The 19720-nt window shown below is 38.3% G+C and overlaps 1 protein-coding gene across 1 annotated transcript; it reads left to right on the top strand.

Moving 5' to 3' along the window:
• On the top strand, positions 1 to 15990 carry LOC18437168 (Outer membrane OMP85 family protein). The gene is made up of 4 exons (XM_006847325.4): positions 1 to 702; positions 2083 to 2574; positions 14016 to 14531; positions 15589 to 15990. Exons 1-4 carry the CDS (start codon positions 175 to 177, stop codon positions 15670 to 15672), a joined length of 1620 nt encoding a protein of 539 aa, XP_006847388.1. The 5' UTR covers positions 1 to 174; the 3' UTR covers positions 15673 to 15990.
• The last annotated feature ends 3730 nt before the right edge of the window (positions 15991 to 19720 follow it).

The following is a 19720-nucleotide window of genomic DNA, read 5'->3' as shown; positions in this document are numbered from 1 at the left end:
GGAACTGACTAAATTTTGAGAGAAACTCATGAAGAGAGGGAATGTGAGCTGCCGAAGAGACAGAAAGAGCGCAAAAACAGAGCCGCTGATTCACATTATGCAAAACCAGCATAGTTGTTCTCTCTACTCTGAAAACTAAAACCCCATTTCCGTTTACCTCATTTTTTTGCTCCCATGGCTAAAAAAGACGAGAAGGAAGAAAAGAAACCCACAAAGGCCACTGAACCAGAAATCTCAGAAGAAGAAGAAGAAGAGGAGGAAGAAGAGGAAGAAAGCGAGGATGAAGAAGAGGAGGAAGAGGATTATGAAGAAGAAGGGGAAGAGAGAGAAAGTAGAGAGACATTAAATGGAAGGGGTATGGGAGGAGAAGAGCGGAAGTTGCAGGAGCTTGTGCAAAGGCTACAAAGGGGGAAAGTCGCCATTAGAGTCCATGACATAGTCATCAAAGGGAATGAGAAGACTAAGGATTGGTTGATAGAGAGAGAGGTTGAGGAGGCTTTGAGAAAGGCAGGTAGTGTTCAGGAGCTTCTTCAAGCTGCTGGTTTAGCGAATGCGAAATTGCAGAGGCTTGATATTTTCGACTCTGTGTTGATAACCCTAGACAGTGGGCCTCCTGAGCTACCTGGAACCACAAATGTGATCATAGAGGTTAAGGAGAGCCGACCCCTCTCTGGTGATTTGGGTATATACTCAAGACCGGAGGTATTTGATTGCATTATGATTTCTCTCTTTCTATCTATTTCTCTCGCTGCCTTTTGTTTTTTTTGTTTTTTTTTTGTTATGCTTTTTGATTTGCCTCAGTGTTGATTGGGTTCTCATGGCGACCTTAATTCGGTCATTCTAGGCATTCTTTATTGATTATCTCTCTCTCTCTCTCTCTCTCATTCGTGTTTTCTCTTCGAGGCCTTTTTTTTTTGAGGTTTTTGGTTTGGTTTTGTGGCGATTCGGTTTTAATGGGGTCCTGAATATTTGTCATCTCTCATGCCTCATTGATCATCCGTCTCTCTCTCTCTCTCTTTCTCTATATCTCTATACCCCCTCTCCCTCTATTTTTTTTGGGGTTTTGGTTCTTTTCAGTGGTAATTGGGTTTCCTGGGTTATGAATTTAGGCCATGCATCTTCTCTCTGTCTCTGTTTCTCTCTCTGTGCCCTATTTTTGGTTTGGGGTGATTGGGGGAACTCAAATCAGCCATTCCATACCCCTCTCTCTCTCTGTAGCATAATGGCGAACGTGTTTTGTATCTGATTTAACTATTCCTTCCTATTTGATGATCATCCCTTTTCGTTGAAATGTAGTCCTTTCTTATTGCAATTGTATTTTCTTTCTTGGGGTTTTTCTAGATGTGCATTTTCTTCTTGCAGTGTCTGTTATTTTCATTGGGTTTTCTGGTAGACCTGATTTGACTCACCCATTGTGTTGTTCCTTGATAATCTCCTTCTTTTTTTTTTCCAAAAATGAAATTATTTTTTCCTCTTGTTTAATTTGCTTTTTATTGCACTTCTGCGCTCCTGTCAGATTGGGTGCGGATTTACTGACACCAATTTGAATATCTCAACTTTTGATCTCCCTCCTTGATCCTCATTCCTCTTACTGTGGAATGCGGGTTGTCATTGTTTTTCTTAGACTTTTTCTTGTGTCTATTGATTTGAAACAATGGTGCTTGGGTACAAACCCCCAAAGTATAGGGAGTAATTTCCTCAAGTCTTTGTCTTCTATGTGCTATCACCTTTTGACATTATAGTGTTATTTGGGAATGTTGGAATTTCCTCAGTTCCCACAACCGATGCTTTAGTGCATGACTTCGTTACTTTTATAGAAAATGGTGGCTCTTCAGCATGTGATTTAATTATACTAAAACTTGTTCCTTGTTTTTAGTATCTTGAAATACTCTTGTTTCTTTAGCCTAACTTGGTGACTGTTGATGTGTATAATAGTACTGGTTTGTTCTTTTTTTTTTTTTTTTTCATTTTTTAATTTTTTTGGAAATGACTCATCAAATTTTTTTTTTTGTCCAAAAATATAATATATATTTTTGCTAAATTGATATCTAGTGTATCATTTCTTTTTTTCCTTTTCTGCAGGCTCGATCTTGGTCCTTGGAAGGATCATTGAAGTTGAAGAACGTTCTTGGGTTTGGTGACATTTGGGATACTTCTATTGCTTATGGTTGGGATCAGAGTCAAACTGCAGAGATAAGCACAGGCCTACTTTTGCCTCAATTCAAAGGATGGGCAGCCCCTGTAGTGGCCAGATTATCAGTGCTTTCTCAAGATTGGTTGAAATTTTCTTCTTACAAAGAACAGCTCATGGGTCTTTCGATTGGTTTGGTTTCAACAAGAAACCATGATTTGTCCTACAATCTTACATGGCGCACACTAACTGATCCTTCTCATATATCCTCCAAATCAATAAGGAGGCATCTAGGGCATAGTCTTCTCTCATCTTTGAAGTACACATTCAAGATTGACAGGAGGGACTCTTCATTGAGGCCAAATCGTGGATTTGCTTTTGTTTCCACATCTCATATTGGTGGTCTTGCGCCTGATAGCCGGATCCTTCGATATATACGCCAGGTGCATTTTTGTTGGTCCTGTGCCATGATTTTTGTGTATGATAATTTTTATTTTTTTATTTCTTTCTGTTTTTGAATCTTTTTTTTGGCCAGTACATAGTCTATATTTGATTGACTTGATTTAGTCACATTCTCTTTAAGGACTAGTTGATCTTGTTATGGATATGGAAAAGGACTTCATTTTTGTTCTTCTTTTACAAGATGCAGCAAGAATATTTACTTATTTTTTTGATCAAGTGTTTTGCGGACTTGATCAAAAAAATATTGGGCGGATTGTTGGGTGGTCAAGAAACAACATACCCATCGGATGAGTGTAGTTGAGATGAGGATGTTGAAATGGATGAGTGACAAGACAAGAATGAATAGAATTCAAAATGAATGCATTCGGGAGAACATAGGTGTGACTTCAATAAGTGATAAGATGAGAGAAAGTAGATTTAAGTGGCAGAAAGTAGATTTAAGTGGGATGGCCGTGCAAACCCAGTACAACATCTGTTAGGAGGTGCGAGTTAGTTCAAGTGGAACGTTAAAAAATGGCAAGGGGTAGGCCCAAAAGAACATGTTTGGAAGTAGTGAAAAAAGATATGGAGACTTATGGTCTCTTGAGGGTATGACCTTTGATAGAGTAGAATAGCGGACTGGGATTCTTGTAGCCGACCTCAAATAGTTGGGAAAGAGGCTTTGATGATGATGATGTTTTGTGGACTTGATGAAGGTTTTTTTGTTCACTGTTTGGTTTTATAGACCTTCTATTGTAATTTTATGTAAAATATTGCTAGCCCAAAAAGTTTGATATTACTAAAAATCTCCAATTTTTTTTTTTTTTAAACTGTTAACTTTGTTGAGACAGAGAAGTATATAGAGTACAAGAAATATGCGGCCCACAGCTTGGGTGCGCTATACAAAAACCTTTTGGAAAGTTGCTCTATACATTAGTGTGATCCATTTCTCAATAAATCTATTCATCCATGTCACAAGATAAACCTTAAAACAAAAAAACACAAGGCACCAGAAGCTCATAAAAGTGCAAAAGGGTTCCTTGAGTCTCGTCTTGCGTAGTTCCTGGTTAGCGAGGGCTTCAGCGAGGGTGTCAGCTACTGTGTTGGTGTCTCACCAAGTATGCCTCGATAAGATGTGAGTAGGCCTGCTGAAGCAGCACTGTTTAACTGAATGTTACTTAAAGGAAGGAAAATGGCTAGCTCGGACTACATGTGATACCATACATTCATTTTAGAAAGGCAAACTATATCATGGCTAACCTGTGGATTGTCTATGGTATGCAGCTGGTGTAGCTACCTTCCTTTCCGATGGATTGTGAGCTATTGTACCTTGATAAATGTTCATTTGGAGCCTATTGTACCTTGATAAATGTTCATTTGGAGCTATAGGTCATCTTACGTTGTTGAGAACAGATGTTGGGTGCCCTGTCTCTGCGCCATATACCATGCAAAAGTTGTGTGTGATAATAACCAGAGTGCACATGATTATCTCTGAGGCCAAGTGACCTGAGCAACAACACTGTTGTAGGATTACCCCCAGTCTACCTTTAAAGATACCTAAAATTCTTAGCAAATATCATGGATATGGGGAATTATGAATAATTCCCTGACCTAATTTCCTCATGCTAGTTGATTTAATGAAATGCTACAACTACCCCAAGTTATTACTTGTAATGGTATTCATATTCAGGTTTTGCACAAGAGAAGTAGAACAATTTTTTCTCTATTGCCTTGGTCCCCGCTGCTGGCCTCCTGTTGACATGCAGTTACAAGCAGGGCATTCTTTTATTTTACACTCTCCATTTAAGGGTCTTAGAGCTTTATTTATGGATTTTAGATGACTTGGGTTAAGATCATTTATAGACATGGTAGCCTATTGCTCTTTGGGGCAACCCCATCCAAGGAACTTCAAATTTTCGATAGGTGTGCTTGTCATCAATTTTTTGACCCCATTCAAGGTTATCATTTGGAGTTGCATCACCTACTTTGTTATGTAGCATTTTAAATATAGTTTGAACTTTGAAAAAAAGGTACTACAGTGATACTTCTTTCAAACGATCTTGTAATTGGAGTAGGGTGCATTGATTTCATGATTTCCTTCTCATCTCGTCATATGGACTTTGTGGAATTTACGTATCAACTTAGCATGCCTCGTCACTAATACAAGGATGGCTTGCACCCATATCGGGGTGGCAATGGATCGATCAGGTCTGGGTCGACCCGGACCTAATGCGACTAAGTTTTGCATGGACCAACACCCGACCTAGAGCCGGGTACGGGTCCGAGTGACTTGGACGTGGACCCGGGTTGAGTTCAAGTCATTTTGACCTGTACCCGACTCGAACCCAGGTCTAGAAATTAGAAAAAAATTATAGTATAAATTATGTACATTTTTAATATGTTTTATTATACCGGTCAACTTAAGACCTGACCTGATAGGTTCCATGCCGGGCCTGAACCTGGAGCCCCCGGGTTAGGTCCAAGTCATTTGGAACCACACCCGACCTGCTGAGTCCAAAACATGTACCTGGACCCAGACCGGGACCCAGCCCTATAGGTCGATGTGACCCAATTGCCACCCCTACACCCATAGGCTTCCTTACTAAAAAAGGAAAAACAGAATGTGAGATTTGTTGGTTTGAGAGCAGAGTTGCTGGGGCTAGATGAGTTTCTAATAGCATGATTGCTGGATGGAGGTAATGGGAACAATCTTTTGAAGGTTTTCTTATTTTCCTTATGAATAACTAGAATAAGGATTAGAAATTAGGCAACCTTCCTGAAATTACCAAAGAGAGAATCTTTTATGATAGTTAAGTCTATATATCAATCAACTTATTGGAAAACTGCACTGGGAATATTGCACTTGTGATAGTTAAGTCTTGTTCTTCAGAAAGGAACAGGTAATGCAATTATTAATATTCTTTTGCGAATATTAGAATTGGGAGCATTGGATATACTATTTAAGCAGAATGGCATTTTGTGAAGGTGAATTTAGATAAAGACTGCATTTCAAAACCAAATTTAGATGAAACCTTGTCTTGTTGATTGGTTCCGTATTGCATTATTGCAAGATAGGATTTAGAAGGTTATGTACCCTCGTTACTTTTTTCTTTTTGATGGGTAATCAATACTTGCAGAGTTGCAGTTGACATGAAGAAGACATACATCAAGCTACATTGCAAGTGTGCGAGATAGGAATATTGTGTATGTAAGTGATACCTTTTGTGGGAGTGGGCTGAGATTCCATTTATTCCATTTTAATGATCTTGCCCAAGGGTCGGTGTTCATCCTCTCTAAGTTCATGGTGAAATTGAAGGTGGTGATTTATGACAGTAAAACTAAAAAATCTCTTCCTAAATATCTGTCATTCTTTTGGTGGTAGGGAACTGCATGTTGCATTTGCTTGTTGATCATGTTTAGTGAATTGCCTTTCTCTAATAAAGGGGAGTATTACTAGCAGACTTCAATCCCTGTTAGCAAAGCCTTTGGCTTTGCCTTTGAGGAATCTTAGACAACCAAGTGTTGTAGAAATAGGGTTAAGCGATGCACCCGCGCTGTTTTGGATTCCCCCCGACTCTAGAGCTACCATAAAAATCTGACTTCCTCGACAATGGTTTACAGCATCACATCTTTTTACAGCATCACATCTTGGTATCTGGTGCTCATGTAGAGTGATTTTCCTCCAATTTCCTTTTCTTACTACCCTGTAACTTGCTTCTTGCTAATTTCGAAGAGATGATCAAGTCTTGAATCCTCTCTTTGATTGACACAATATTGCCGTATTCGCTCAAATGATCATTCTTTACTCCAAAACTCCTAAAAGATTGCAATCTGGGTAATCTTCCAAAAGAATTACCTCTGTCAACCTTTTAGGAGTGATTTTATCTCTTTAGGCATAACCTATTAAGAAACCCATTGGTTTGAAAGTAGCTCCAATCTGATTTACTAAAGTTGTGGTAGATGAAGTGATCAACAATCTTCATCATCCTACACATGATGCATGAACATGAGTGTCAGAACCCCTTATGTTGAGGATGAACTACGGAATAGACCTTGTGCAGAGCTCTAGCAAGGTAAAAAAACTTCGGTGTCTGAGCTCAAACTAGCTGGCTAACCCATACAAATTTGTGACATGCATTTTCATAACTAAAGGGATCGTATTGATGTCAATCTCCTTGAGCTCATCATTACCCATTTCTCATCAATAAGTAAAAGAAATGAATGCCACTCTCCTTGAGCTCATCATAACCTATGTTCTTTCTTGCACCGTCAGCGTCTGGATTTTGGAATATACTCCTATCCCTTACCGGAACCTGCTGAAAATTATGGCTTAAAGAAGCTGCAGAGGATTTCTTGTTCCACCATTTTAATGAAGTGTTTATCCTGTCAACTACATGTGAAATTCTCACTTTCGTGTTCCACCATTTTAATGAAGAAGTTTTTATCCTGTCAACTCCATGTGAAATTGTGAGCCAGGACCATTGAAGTTGATCCCTTCTTTGTTGCTCCCTTGACAATACTATTAATATCCCCATAATTTCGGTGTATTCATTCTATTACATAACATAGTAACCTGAGGATGTTCACGCTTGTGCATGCTTGTCCTGGTTGTGTTTGTGTGAAATATATTTGATCAATTGATTCTCTGTAGATATATACAGCTACCATTCTACAAGGGGGCATGGGTGGGAACACTGTAGATATCCTCTCAATATCCATACTAGAAAGCTTGCCCTTAATTGCATTTCATGAACAAACATAGAGCTTGAGGTGAAATTATGTGACTGTCCAGAATAAGGCCATTAGTTTAACTTATAGTGACATCAACTATTCTTTTGTTGAATTGGTAGTTGACAACAGAGGATAGGAATATTCAACCTGCAGTAAAGGACCTTTCAGTTTGAGCATGTGGCAATCTGCCAATGCAAGATCGCATAAAATAAGATCTGAGGGTTAATCTAGTCCTCTGGTGTTTCACAAAATGCGGTGATCCTATTACTCAATATAATTGCACACTTTTACTTAAGAACAGATTCAAAAAAGGAAAAAAAATGCACACTATTTCTTGATTTGATAGAGACGATCCAGTTTCTCTGCCGATTCCATTTGCTCCATTTGATATGCAACAATGCTATCAGACAAACTTGGGTGGACATCAAATGTTCCCATCCTGCCATCACCACCAACTGATTCAAGTAAGTGTGACATGTTTTGAGGTTGTAATTACATTGTCTTGTTGCTGTCCCATTCCCAATATGAGTCTGAGATGCCCCCAGTACGAATAATTGCCGCCCTTTAGTCACCCTCCTTTAAGTTAGAGAGATGCTACACATGATCTGTCACGAGGTCAAGCTGCCAAACTTATTTGGATGAAATACTTGCCTCCTTGTCAATCATCCCATCTGCTTCTAGTCCATTGTCTGGGTTCACTGCATAGATACCACTAACCTCCGAGAGATATTTGGAATTTCCTCAGATTCCATCCTATCCATTGAGATGCCCACCCTGTGTCACCCATTCCAATGCTGCTTGCTGTTTTGGTTCATTTGTGTCCCATCTGTGTTGCCCCTCTTTCTTGAGCTTCGTTCACCTTTTCACACCCTTGCTTACTACAATCTCAAACTTCTTACTCTTTTCTTTAGACCAGACTGCTCCTCCATGCACTGTCCTTGTCTCACTACTCACTTTTGTATTCTTGGGATCATCCAATCATCAAATGCATGAGACATCACAAATTTCCATTCATGTGAGGTGATACTTAGACTCTTTAGATAAATGCTCCGCTGATGGGCATATTACTGAAATTTTTTGTTTGGGTGAGAATTTCCTTTGATGCTAGTGAAAAGGTTGCATTTCAGGGCAGAAGGGAGAAGACAGGTGGTGTATGAGCGCAATGTATCCAGTGATGGAGAAAATGCCCTTCATTATCCGTGGCCTCTTATCAAGAATGCATTTTACTTCTTGGCAGAATGAAGGCAGAAGTGTAGGTCACTGCCATCTAATGCCTTCATTCCCAAAGGAATGTTAGTGCACAAGCGTTTGACAACAGTCCCTAGTTGCAAACAGAGTGAGCACATTGAAGTGGCATGGCAAACACTGTTTTGAGTTTAATGCCTAAGGAATGTTCATTCAAAATACAATGGCACCTCATTTACATGTAAAATATCATGCAATTGTACCATTTCCTTTGTTAAAATGATCAGTTCACTTTGTTCTATAAAGCATGAGTAGGAGAAAATGGTTATTTACATGATGATGGAGGTTATTGTAGGAACTGCCTTTTCTGAATTAATAGAATCTCCGTAACATCCCTCTCAAAAACTGTACTTGTCTTGGTAGAACACTGTAGTTTGTGGGGAAATTGGCACAAACATATGGAATGCTTCTGTTTTGCTATATATTGTGTTATTCTGCACATTTTTTTTTTGCATTAGGAAAGTATAACACCCAATTAACTATATAAAACAGTTACACTGTAATCCAATTGACTATGGAAAAAATCATTGTGTATCTGGTCATCAATGGTAGATTATACTCTCTGTCCATTGGAGTCCATCATGGATGACACGGTTGACTAGGGTTTCTATAGTTACAGTGTGGTAACTTCCATTTCTTCAATTCAGATTTTTAATCAAACCAGAAAATATGCCATATATGCTGAAAAGTTTCTTCTGCTTGATTTAGAAATGACATAAGACAATTGCGAGAAAATGATGACTTAAACTAGTTGTTGATGACATCTTTTTATATTATGTGAGTCACACCACAACGGTTGTGATCCTTTTGTATTATTTTTACAACTCAAATTGCAGGTCTCTTTCTTTTTCTCTAGACCTCTAAAATAATACCAAAATCAGGTTTCTATTAGTTTTGCTTGCTGATCACTAGGTCTCTATTAGTTTCTTTTTAATTGACAACTGAATCTAGGGCCACCTTCCCCGGTGTGTTCATAAATATAAATCACTCTGAGACCCTTTGCTTTTTCTCTTCCATTTGAACTTTTAGATGCCCAAAGCAGTGCCTAGTGGGTCCTTCAAAGAAACAAATTCAGTCTTTTCAAACTATCCTTTGTTGCTGTTTTTTAATAGATACTAAAATATTCCTGTCGTCTTAAAATTACTTTAATGAGAAAAATATTTGGCTTTCCCAGAATACTTTGGGCTAGTTTAAAAATTCTTCTTACATAGTCTTCAATTTTTTTTTTTTTGGGAGAAATGTTAACTTGTATTACTTGGTAAAAATATAGATAGGATTGGGCCCGTAGAGGGCACCGCATACAGCCCCAAAGGGTTAAAAAAAGGATCAAAACGATATTACAATTCCAAGGAGGTGGGAGAAAGAACTGCAAAAATCTACTGCTCCACCGGGATGTTAGAATTTGCTCCTTCTCGAGCAAGATGATCAGCATCAGAGTTTATTTCCCGAAATACATGATGCCAAGAGATTGAGATACCCTAAGACAAGTGGGCTATCTCATCAAAGATGTCGTCAAAGACGCCACGGGCAAGAGAAGAGTCTTGATGCTCAAGTGACGACATTTTTAGAATCCCCTTCCACTATCAGGGTGAGACCCCATGTGGTGTGAAATCTACGTAGGCCTTTTAGTAGTGCACGGGCTTCAACTAGAGTTGAATCCGCAATGCCTATGGGCCAAGAGTAATCTTGTAAGTTGAGATCATCAGAGGAACGAAAGAGACCTCATACTTCAGAAGGTCCAGGGCTACCAAGGGAACACTTGCCAAAAATTAGCTTGGTTGAACCCAATGTTATCAAATTCGCTTAGCTTCGCTTCGGCCGAAGGGGCCAAGTCCTTCACATTTTAGGCATAAACCGAAGAGAAGCGAAGCCTGGTGCTGCCTCTCTAGTTAAATTCGGACCGCTACGGGCTGCTTCGGTCAAATTTGGACTGCTTCGGGTTTGCTTCGGGTATGCTTCGGGTCTGCTTCGGCTAGCAAAGAAATAGCTATATAAATATATATTTTTTAAATTTTTTATATATTTTCATATATTTTTTATTTTTCCATTATTTGTATATATTTTACATATAAAAATCTAATTTATTTATACTAAATGAAAAAAAAAAAGTCTGAAGTCTTCCCCCGAATCAGCCGAAACACCGAATTGCTTCATTTTTCTCATCAAACCGAAGAAGATTCTGAAGCGAATCTGACAACATTGGTTGAAACTGGTTTGGGTGGCCTCCAAAAAGAAGCTCGCGAGATCTTGGGCCTGGCCACCTGAAATAAGTTGTTCCAGTTCCTAAAGAAATCAGAATAGGGGAAATTCTTGAACAAGCTATGGTTCGTGGTCCAGAAAGCCACTAAGTTCCTAACTTTGTCAGCCAAAGACAACCGAAGATCTCTCTCCTCTGAATATTCTGTGGTCCCTTCAATCCACAGAACCCACGTTGTGGTTGAAAGAGGCTTTTTATAGTTCCCTACCTGCCTTGAGCCAGGGGGTATAGAAAAAGGCCTGGAACAAGTGCAGAATTGATCTAGGAGTGACCCATGTCCACTGGAAAAGGCTCAGAAGATACTACCATAGGGCTCTAGCGAACTCATAATGGAGAAATAAGTGTGCATTGGATTCCTCAGCCTCCAAACACTTAGAATATCTATTGGGGCATAGCAGTTCTCTTCTTTGAAGCATATCTACTGTCAACAGCCTCTCATGAATTGCAATCCAGAAAAAAACCTGAATCCTAGGGGTTAGGATGGGGTTCCAAGCCTTTGCTAGCAGAGAAGGGCTGGGATCAGCACTAATGGGGTTGGAGGTGAGGGTGCGAGTGTATGAAAGAAAGAGGAAACCGTAAAGATCCCCGAGGGTAAAGGTTCCCAAATTATCTTGTCGGCACCTGAAATTGGGAGGACCACTGGGTGGAGGATTTCTGCCAATGCCGCGAAGTCCACATAATTGTTAAGAGGTCTCCTGAAATTATGCGACCAAGATTTGTGATGATCCGAGAGGCCAAAATTTTCTGTCACAGTTGACTCGGCATCATGTGCTATAGAAAATAGGTTAGGGAACTGATCTCTAAGAGGCCTGCTGCCGACCCAGGGGTATCATTCCAGAACTGCTTCGCACCCTAGTCCCCTCTCTTGGGCGAAACCGAATGAAGCGTAAGAACAGGTCACGACACCTTAGAATAGTCTTCCAGAAACCAGAAGTAAGCCTGCTGATTCTGCATAAAGGCATCTAGGTATCATTGCCATGGCAATACTTGTGCTTGATTACGTCTCTCCAAAGGTGACCTGGGTGGGTCGCATACCTCCACCACCACTTGCCCAAGAGGGCTTTATTATGGCCCCTAAGATTGCCAATAACCAGCCCCCCCGTGCCTTGGGCAAACACAGTTTGGGCCAGGCTATAAGGTGGAACTCATGCCCGTGCTCTCCAGACCAAAAGGAATCCCTCAACATTCGCTCTAGTCTAGCAGCCATAGAGGCGGGGATACAAAATAAAGACATCCTGGAATACTGGTGTATTGGCTAAAGTAGCTTTGATGAGCATGAGCCTTCCCATATTGTCTTCATTCTCCATATTTAAAAAGTTGTCCTTAAATGTTCAAAATAATCATTGCAATATTTTTCTTTAATCCCTTCGTTGTTGCACATTCTATGTTGTAGCAAGTTCCTGCATGCAACTCTGCACGTTTCCAATTTAGATAGAGTCAAGAAATTGTAGACTTGCCCATGATCCTTATGGCTCTAATTACTACCTTTGGCTCACAAAGCTCCAAACGTATAATGGCTGGCATTACTTGGGCCTTAGATGTACATGCAACCTCAACTGACGACCTCTAATGAACAAAAGCAGCTGTGCTTTATTAGCTTTATTCTGACATAATTTCATCTCTCTTGCACTGCAGTTTCAGTTAATTTGTGGTAATTCATGAAGTGAAAACAAAGTTTCTTTTCGCAGAATCATGGTTCATTCACCATTTGATTATGGTCAAGTAGATGATGATAGATTTTGAGTCAAAACATGTATTCATCTTTATGGATGCGCTCCTAGTTTTGGTTTCCAAATGAGGGTTCATGTTTTTGGAGTGGCAATTCTGCCATAGTTGCAAAATTTCTTCAACTAAGTGATATGGTTAGAGATTTCATCTCACGTTTTATGAATGGACCAGCTGCCTTCTTCATGTTGAGGGTTAGCACCTATTCATTCATTCCAGCTGCCTTCTGCATACCTGCATTATCATCGTAGCATTATCAAGTGGTACATTGAGATTCTTTTACACAATGCCGTTATTCAGAGGTGTGAATATCCTTTGGATGCTTGGACTTGTATGCTACTGCTTTTATTGGGGAGTATCGCCCTCTTGCTTGCTCATACAATGTCCTATCACTAGTTCAGATTCTATTGGCAGCGATGATAAAATTTGAGATAACTCGGACATTTATTTTGAAATGGAGGGAAGAGTTACTTTGGCTCAGAGTGGAGACAGCTATGGCATAGAAATGAAGGGAAATTTATCCCCCCAAAAAAAATCAACTTCTGACCTTCAAGTCCGAAGTTGTTATAGATTATTGATAGAATGTTTAATATCATACTAAGCATTGTAGGATATTCAAAATCATATATTAAGAGGATCATGTCATATAGTAAGAAGATCATATAATGCATGGATTTTTGTTCACATAAATAGTAAAATACTCGGATCATGCAATACATCATAAAAAATACTCGGATCATGCAATACATGCATTGTATGATGTTCATACCATATAGTAAGAAGATCAAAGGATTTTTGTTCACCTAAATTGTAAAATACATGGATCATGCAATGCATGCATTGTATGATGTTCATACCATATAGTAAGAAGATCAAATAAGCTTCCGAAGTTGATTTGAGATAGATTTGTGTGAACCAAAACCAATATCAGACTTTGTAGGTCCGAAGTTAATCTTTGGAACAACTTCGGACCTTCAAGATCCGGAGTAAGTTTTGAGAAAAAAAGAAGAAGATAAAACTTCGGACCTTCAAGGTCTGAAGTAGGGGCAATTTGGTCAAAAATAAAAATCGAAAAAACGGTATGGACTTTAAAACAGAAATTTAAGGGGAATTTTTTAATTTTGGGAATTTGGGGGGACGTGTGTAAATTGCTCTAAAATGAATATGAATGAAAGACAGGCTAACTATGTTTGTGTGGAAGCCAAACAAAAGTGTGTATAATTTTGATACAATCGTTCTTTATAGAATTTATGTCTGCTTCCAATAAATTTAGACACCGCTAAAAGTTCCAACATACGAGGGACTCATTCCTCTTGTGCTTGCAGCTCTAATTTGCACTTTTATCCATCGTCGTCATCATCATCATCGTCATTATCAAAAAATCATTATCATTATATAGGAAACCATCTTGATCATATCACATGTATTTTATGCACATAAGAATAGCCCACTGACTCATTTATTTGATTTCTTAATATCTAACAGGAGTTCGATCTTCGCTATGCTATCCCCCTCCAATTCTTCAATGCAGCTTTAAACTTGGGCATCTCGACTGGAGTTGTCACACCTTGGGGAAATGGGTTCTTGCAACGACCCTCCCCTTTGTTCGAGAGATTCTTCATAGGGGGCCACTCCTCTCCAATGGGCACCCTAAATGGGCCTACCTCTTTGCTAGGATTTAAGACAAGAGGGTTGGGTCCCACTGAGCCCCGAAGGCTAATCACCAACGCATCCAATAGGGAAGAGCCAGCAAATGAAGTTGGAAGGGATGTAGTTGGAGGTGACCTTGCTGTTACTGCCTTCGCAGACATCTCCTTTGATTTACCAGTTAAGATCCTTAAGGACATGGGGATCCATGGCCATGTGTTTGCATCGGCAGGGAACCTTGTGAAACTAACAGAGAATGAATTTCAAAAGTTTTCACTCCAAAAGTTTGGAGAAACATTTCGAAGCTCTGCTGGTGGTGGTATTATCATCCCGACAAAGTTGTTCCGCATGGAGGTATTTCATTCATATTGATCCATCTTCTAAATTTTTGGAGGGAAACTATCAAAATGATGCCTGGAAAACCTGCATATTTGTGCAGGTGTGCAAGAAACTTGGAGGCTTGGAACAGTGACTGGATCCATCTTGTTTATTTTATAGTTGTTTAAGTGACTATTTCTGTAGGCCATTTTACTAAAATGCCCTTCCTTGTCCTTAAGGAGCTGGGATAAAAGAGTTATGTCGGAAATAGAATAAGGGGCCCAGCACTGGTTTGAGCTTCTAATTTTCTAGGTCACCTGCACAATTTATGCAGGTGTTTCAATCATTGTTTTGATTTTATACCTTGTTCAAAGAGCTTGTGAAAATATTGTGATGCACTTAAAAGAAGAAATTTTTGCTTTGTAATGGAAGTTGTTTCCCTTTTTTGCATATTTTGGAAAAAAAGTATTATGCTTAAATGTGAAATATAATTATACAAGAAGTTAGGAATTTGAAGAAAAATCAATTCAAAGGGAGTCTCCTTTTTTAAAATATAAGGAAATTTCCCAAATTATAAGGGAGTTTTCTTTGAATTCCTTTTTTTTTCTTTTTTTCTTTTTTTAAATTTTCTTAAATAAACGTTGTCCTCACAATATATTGAGAAAACAATTTGGAAACTCTCAGAGTAAACTTCCTTCCTGAGGATGAGATTTGTCTCTATGATTTCACCTTATCATACATTCTGAACAAGCTGAATTTTTAGGAAGTATACCATATCTCAATGCGGTGTTCTATACGATTCACAAAAAGGGGCATGAACAATCCAACTGTGTCCATGGATGGTGGATTCTAAGCATCTTTCCTGATGTCAGGCACTTCTATGGGAGTGGTTGATTACCACTGCGTACCAAGAACCAATGCAGGATGCCCCTGTTGTGTGTCATATAGCCTACATTCGTGAATGGTATATTTATGTGAATTAACATTTTCTTTAGGTATATTGGATGATTAGAGCTACCTCTGAGAGTTATATGTGTGGTTATATTGGATGATTGGTGCTGCCGCTGAGAGTTGTATGTGTGGTTTTGTGCAGATAAATTACTGTTACATATTGAAGCAACTTGAACATGACCGGGGGAAAACTGGCATACAGTTCAGCTTCTCTTCCCCATCATAGATAGAACTGTTTTTATTTGAAGGATGATTATTGAATGCGACCATTTTTTCCCACACTTTTTGGCCGTGTGCAAATAAGTGAATTTGCAGCAATTTCTTATCTGAGAACTTTTGAGTAATTTCAGAGAGAAATAGACAAGGATACTCACATCGGTCCGGCTGATATTTTTGTTTGTCACCGAAGGTGTGCTTATTGAAACTTGAGTTTCTGCTTTGCTTTTGTCATATTTTCTTTGTCTACTTTTTTTGTAAAAGATAAGAAAATTGATGTATGTGTTTTGATATCAGAAATTCAAAATCAGGAATCTCACTTTAGAAACTCATCAGTGCTCTCTCTCTTTCTCTCTCTCTCTCTCTCATCAGAAATTCATTAGAATCTCGCATTAGAAACGCAGAAGTGCCCACCATGTATCTGAAAGGGAGTTCCATTAAACATGTTGCTGTTATCATAGTGACATTGCACCCACTCCATCTATTCCATGACATTGTTGACCTTGTGCAGAATATCTATGAAACTGATCAATTATTTGGAAAATGAAAAGCCACAAGCCCCGTTCTTCTTCTTGTTATAATATTGTGCCACATTCTAGGAGCAAAGAAAATGGATTAGGTGTAATGTAATACGAGAACGAAAAAGTTTATATCGAGTTGAGGCTCTAAACAATCAAATTAGAGCCCACCTCAAAAATTTCACTAGAAGAGGTTGTTTTGATGACCAAATATCTTCAATTTGATCATCTTGACATCAAGATGCATGGACATGAGAAAAAATGGATTTCAAGTTTTGGAAATCGCATATTTCGGTAATGTAATTTTTGGACCGTCAATTTCAAGATTTTTAAGTTTTTATAGATCTATTCGTTTTATACTATTTTTGAAGCTTTAAATTTTATAATTAAAGATGAAAATATATTTTAAATCTATAACAAAAATTTTCAATATTGAAATCACATTTCTCGACACTATTTGAAGGTGCACTTTGATTGTTTAGAGCTTCGGCTTTATACAAACCGCACCCATACAACAAAGGGGGGAAACTGTTTTATGTGTTGGGGGATGCATTCACACATTGCATCCCCACAGCGTAAACCATCCATTTTACCCACATTTGCATCCCCCGTGGCGTAAAACATCCATTTTAAAGATGGACACAAATGGGTAGTCCCTAAAAAAAGCTATGACCAATGGTCTAATTATTTTCTTTGTAAAACTATCATTTTCGGTTTTTAATTGTTTTATTTGTTATATATATTCAGGATCTCCATCTTAGAGATTATATGTACTTGAAAAGTGAGGATTAAAATGCATCTCAAAAAATGGATTTTTAAGAGGGGATTTATAGAAATGTGGTCCAGAGGTATAAACCATCCATCTCAAAGATGGATGTAAATAGGTGGTCCATTTGAAAACAATTGTACCTAACGGTCCAAATGTTTTCTTAATAAAATTATTATTTTTAATTTTTAAAATTTATTTATTTTTCCATATTCATGATCTTCATGTTAAAGAGCATATATTCTCAAAAAATTAGAATTAAAATTTTTTTTGACAAACGCACAAGATTTTTATTCAAGATAAACTAGCACGGTTACAATGATAAAGCTGAAACAATCAAATGATTAGCATGAACACCATCATTAGCAAGAGATTCAGCTCTCCCATTAGCTTCCCTATAAACATGGTTAAAACTAGCCACCTGATTTCTACAGCAATCCATAACCTGCATCCACTGCTTCCTATAACTTCATGGAGGCTTACTCAAACCCGAACCAATTAACAACATTAAATGAGTCCCCTTTAACCACTCACCCTATTAGAGGATACTTGTATTTTAGAATTTTAATCCCCTGAAGAACAACCATAAACTCAACATTGTTAGCGGTAGCAATCCCACAAGGACCATAAAAAGATAAGATTTCCCTACCCGAAGAGTCATAAACAATACCTCCCAAACCATCAGGCCCAAGATTCCCATAAGAGCTCCCGTCAAAATTGAGTTTGATGCAGCCCCTACTAGGTGGGATCCACACCCTTCGGATCACTAGTCGATGTTTCCTAAAAACCATCAAAGATCTAAGTTTGATCCAAAAAAACCATCAAAGATCTAAGTTTGATCCACACCCTTCGGATCTCTAGTCGATGTTTCCTAAAAACCATCAAAGATATAAGATTTAGAAACATATCAGTCGTAGAGATCCCCAAATCTTCTTTAGTGACAGATAGCCACAACCAAATATTTTGTAAGATCCTCTCATTGATCATAGACAACTCGAGCCAGCTACCCTCAAATATCCGTCCCTTCATTTTAGGCCAAATCTCCCATAAAATTGACGCTCGAAGTAGTCGCCAAATCGTAATGCCTACCTTTGGCAAAAAAAAAAGAAAAGAAAAGAAAACGGAATAGGTAAATAATCAATTATATGGGTACGTTGACCATGCAAAGGTAATGAAATACCTATGAAAAAAAAGAGCCCACTTCCATATTTCATATGTGTTTACAATCTAGAAATAGACGGTGACCAGTCTTTTCATCCTCTTTGCATAAAATGCATCAATTAACAATTATTTTTTCCCTCTTCCACAAATTATCCACAGTAAGTACTTTATTTTGGGATAGGGTCCAAAGGAAAATCTGAATCTTATATGGCATGTGCCATACTTCCAAATGGATTTTAGATTAAGCAGTTCCATCTAACTCTATCTTGATATAACAAAAGATAGATAGACCTTACCGAAAAGGTATCATCATTCGAAAGCTCCCAAATCACCTCATCATCAAATTCCCATCAAATATTGGTTATGGATAAGTCCCTCATAAGATCACAGAACTACACCAAAATATTGTCAGGCACACTATTATACATGAAACGAATGTACCATAACTTTATCAGCACCCATATCATTGGCATGTACCACTTTCAAGGACAAGTTAGCTGCTTTTCCAAACAGTTCTCTATATTGAACGTTTAATAGGTTCGGTTCCACCCAGCCATTTGTGGTTTAATAGGTTCGGTTCCACCCCAGCCATTTGTGATTTCATAACTCCACCGAGGAACCCAACTAACCTCCTACCTCACATTTCTCACCACCACTTCCTTTTGCGCATAGATACCTTTTCAAATTTGGGACCTTGTGTTTCTTCCTCCACCTCTTCTAATAAACCCAGACCGCTTTACTCCATATTTAGCCACCACCTCTTTCCATTGCTGATCATCTCCCATCAAAGACCTCCACCACTACTTCGCAAGTAAAGCTTGATTCACCAGTTTGACCTTACGAATTCCCAGCCCCCCTTTCCAACTTCGGGGTTCATACTTTATCCGAACTTACTAAGTGATTTTTTCGATCACCATCGAGAGAACCCCAAAAAAAATTCCACATAAGACATACTATTTCTTTGACCACATTTGCAAGCAAATGTAGCCAAGATCACAAGTAAATTGGCATATTTGAGAGAGTCGATTTAATCACGGTCACTCGGCCTCCAGGGAAAGGAATTTGGACTTCCAAAGATCCAGTTTAGTATGACCTCTCTTCAGAGGGTCTCAGATGGCTCTATTAAGTCTAGAATCCAATATGGGGATACCAAGATAAGAGATGGGTCTCAGACTGCTCGGCAGTATATTATTATTGGTGTGGTTTCTATAAGGTTGCAATATTAAATAATCCATTTAAAGTGCACTTTCAAATTTTATCATAACATATAATTTCGATGTAAAATATTTTTAAGATTGTCTCAAAATATATTTTCAAATCTAATTATAAAATTTGAACTAAAAAAATAATTAAAATCAAGTAGATCTATAAACATATGAAAATCTTGAAAATATACCGTCTAAATAATGTGTTATAAGATGCACCATTTTTGGGACTCAAAATCTTTTTTTTTTTTTTCCATAGTCATACATCTCAACGTCGAGATGATCAATTAGAGGGTTTTTCAACATTAAAACAACCTTTACCGATGGATTTTAGAGGTGTATCCGTAGTTCTACATTTTTAGGTTGCAACCTTATATAAACTTTTCCCTATTATTATTCCTGACTTAT

Source organism: Amborella trichopoda, chromosome 8 (genome assembly GCF_054954075.1).
Source record: "Amborella trichopoda isolate Santa Cruz 75 chromosome 8, AtrichopodaSantaCruz75HAP2 v2.0, whole genome shotgun sequence".
In the NCBI taxonomy this organism is placed as follows: domain Eukaryota; kingdom Viridiplantae; phylum Streptophyta; class Magnoliopsida; order Amborellales; family Amborellaceae; genus Amborella; species Amborella trichopoda.
This window is presented reverse-complemented; position numbering and strand designations above follow the sequence as displayed.

Bases quoted from the DNA above. Each gene is read 5' to 3' on its own strand.
- LOC18437168 (XM_006847325.4), top strand. From the start codon at position 175: ATGGCTAAAAAAGACGAGAAGGAAGAAAAGAAACCCACAAAGGCCACT. The intron at 703-2,082 runs GTATTTGATTGC...CCTTTTCTGCAG, and splicing joins GTATATACTCAAGACCGGAG to GCTCGATCTTGGTCCTTGGA. The intron at 2,575-14,015 runs GTGCATTTTTGT...AATATCTAACAG, and splicing joins TCCTTCGATATATACGCCAG to GAGTTCGATCTTCGCTATGC.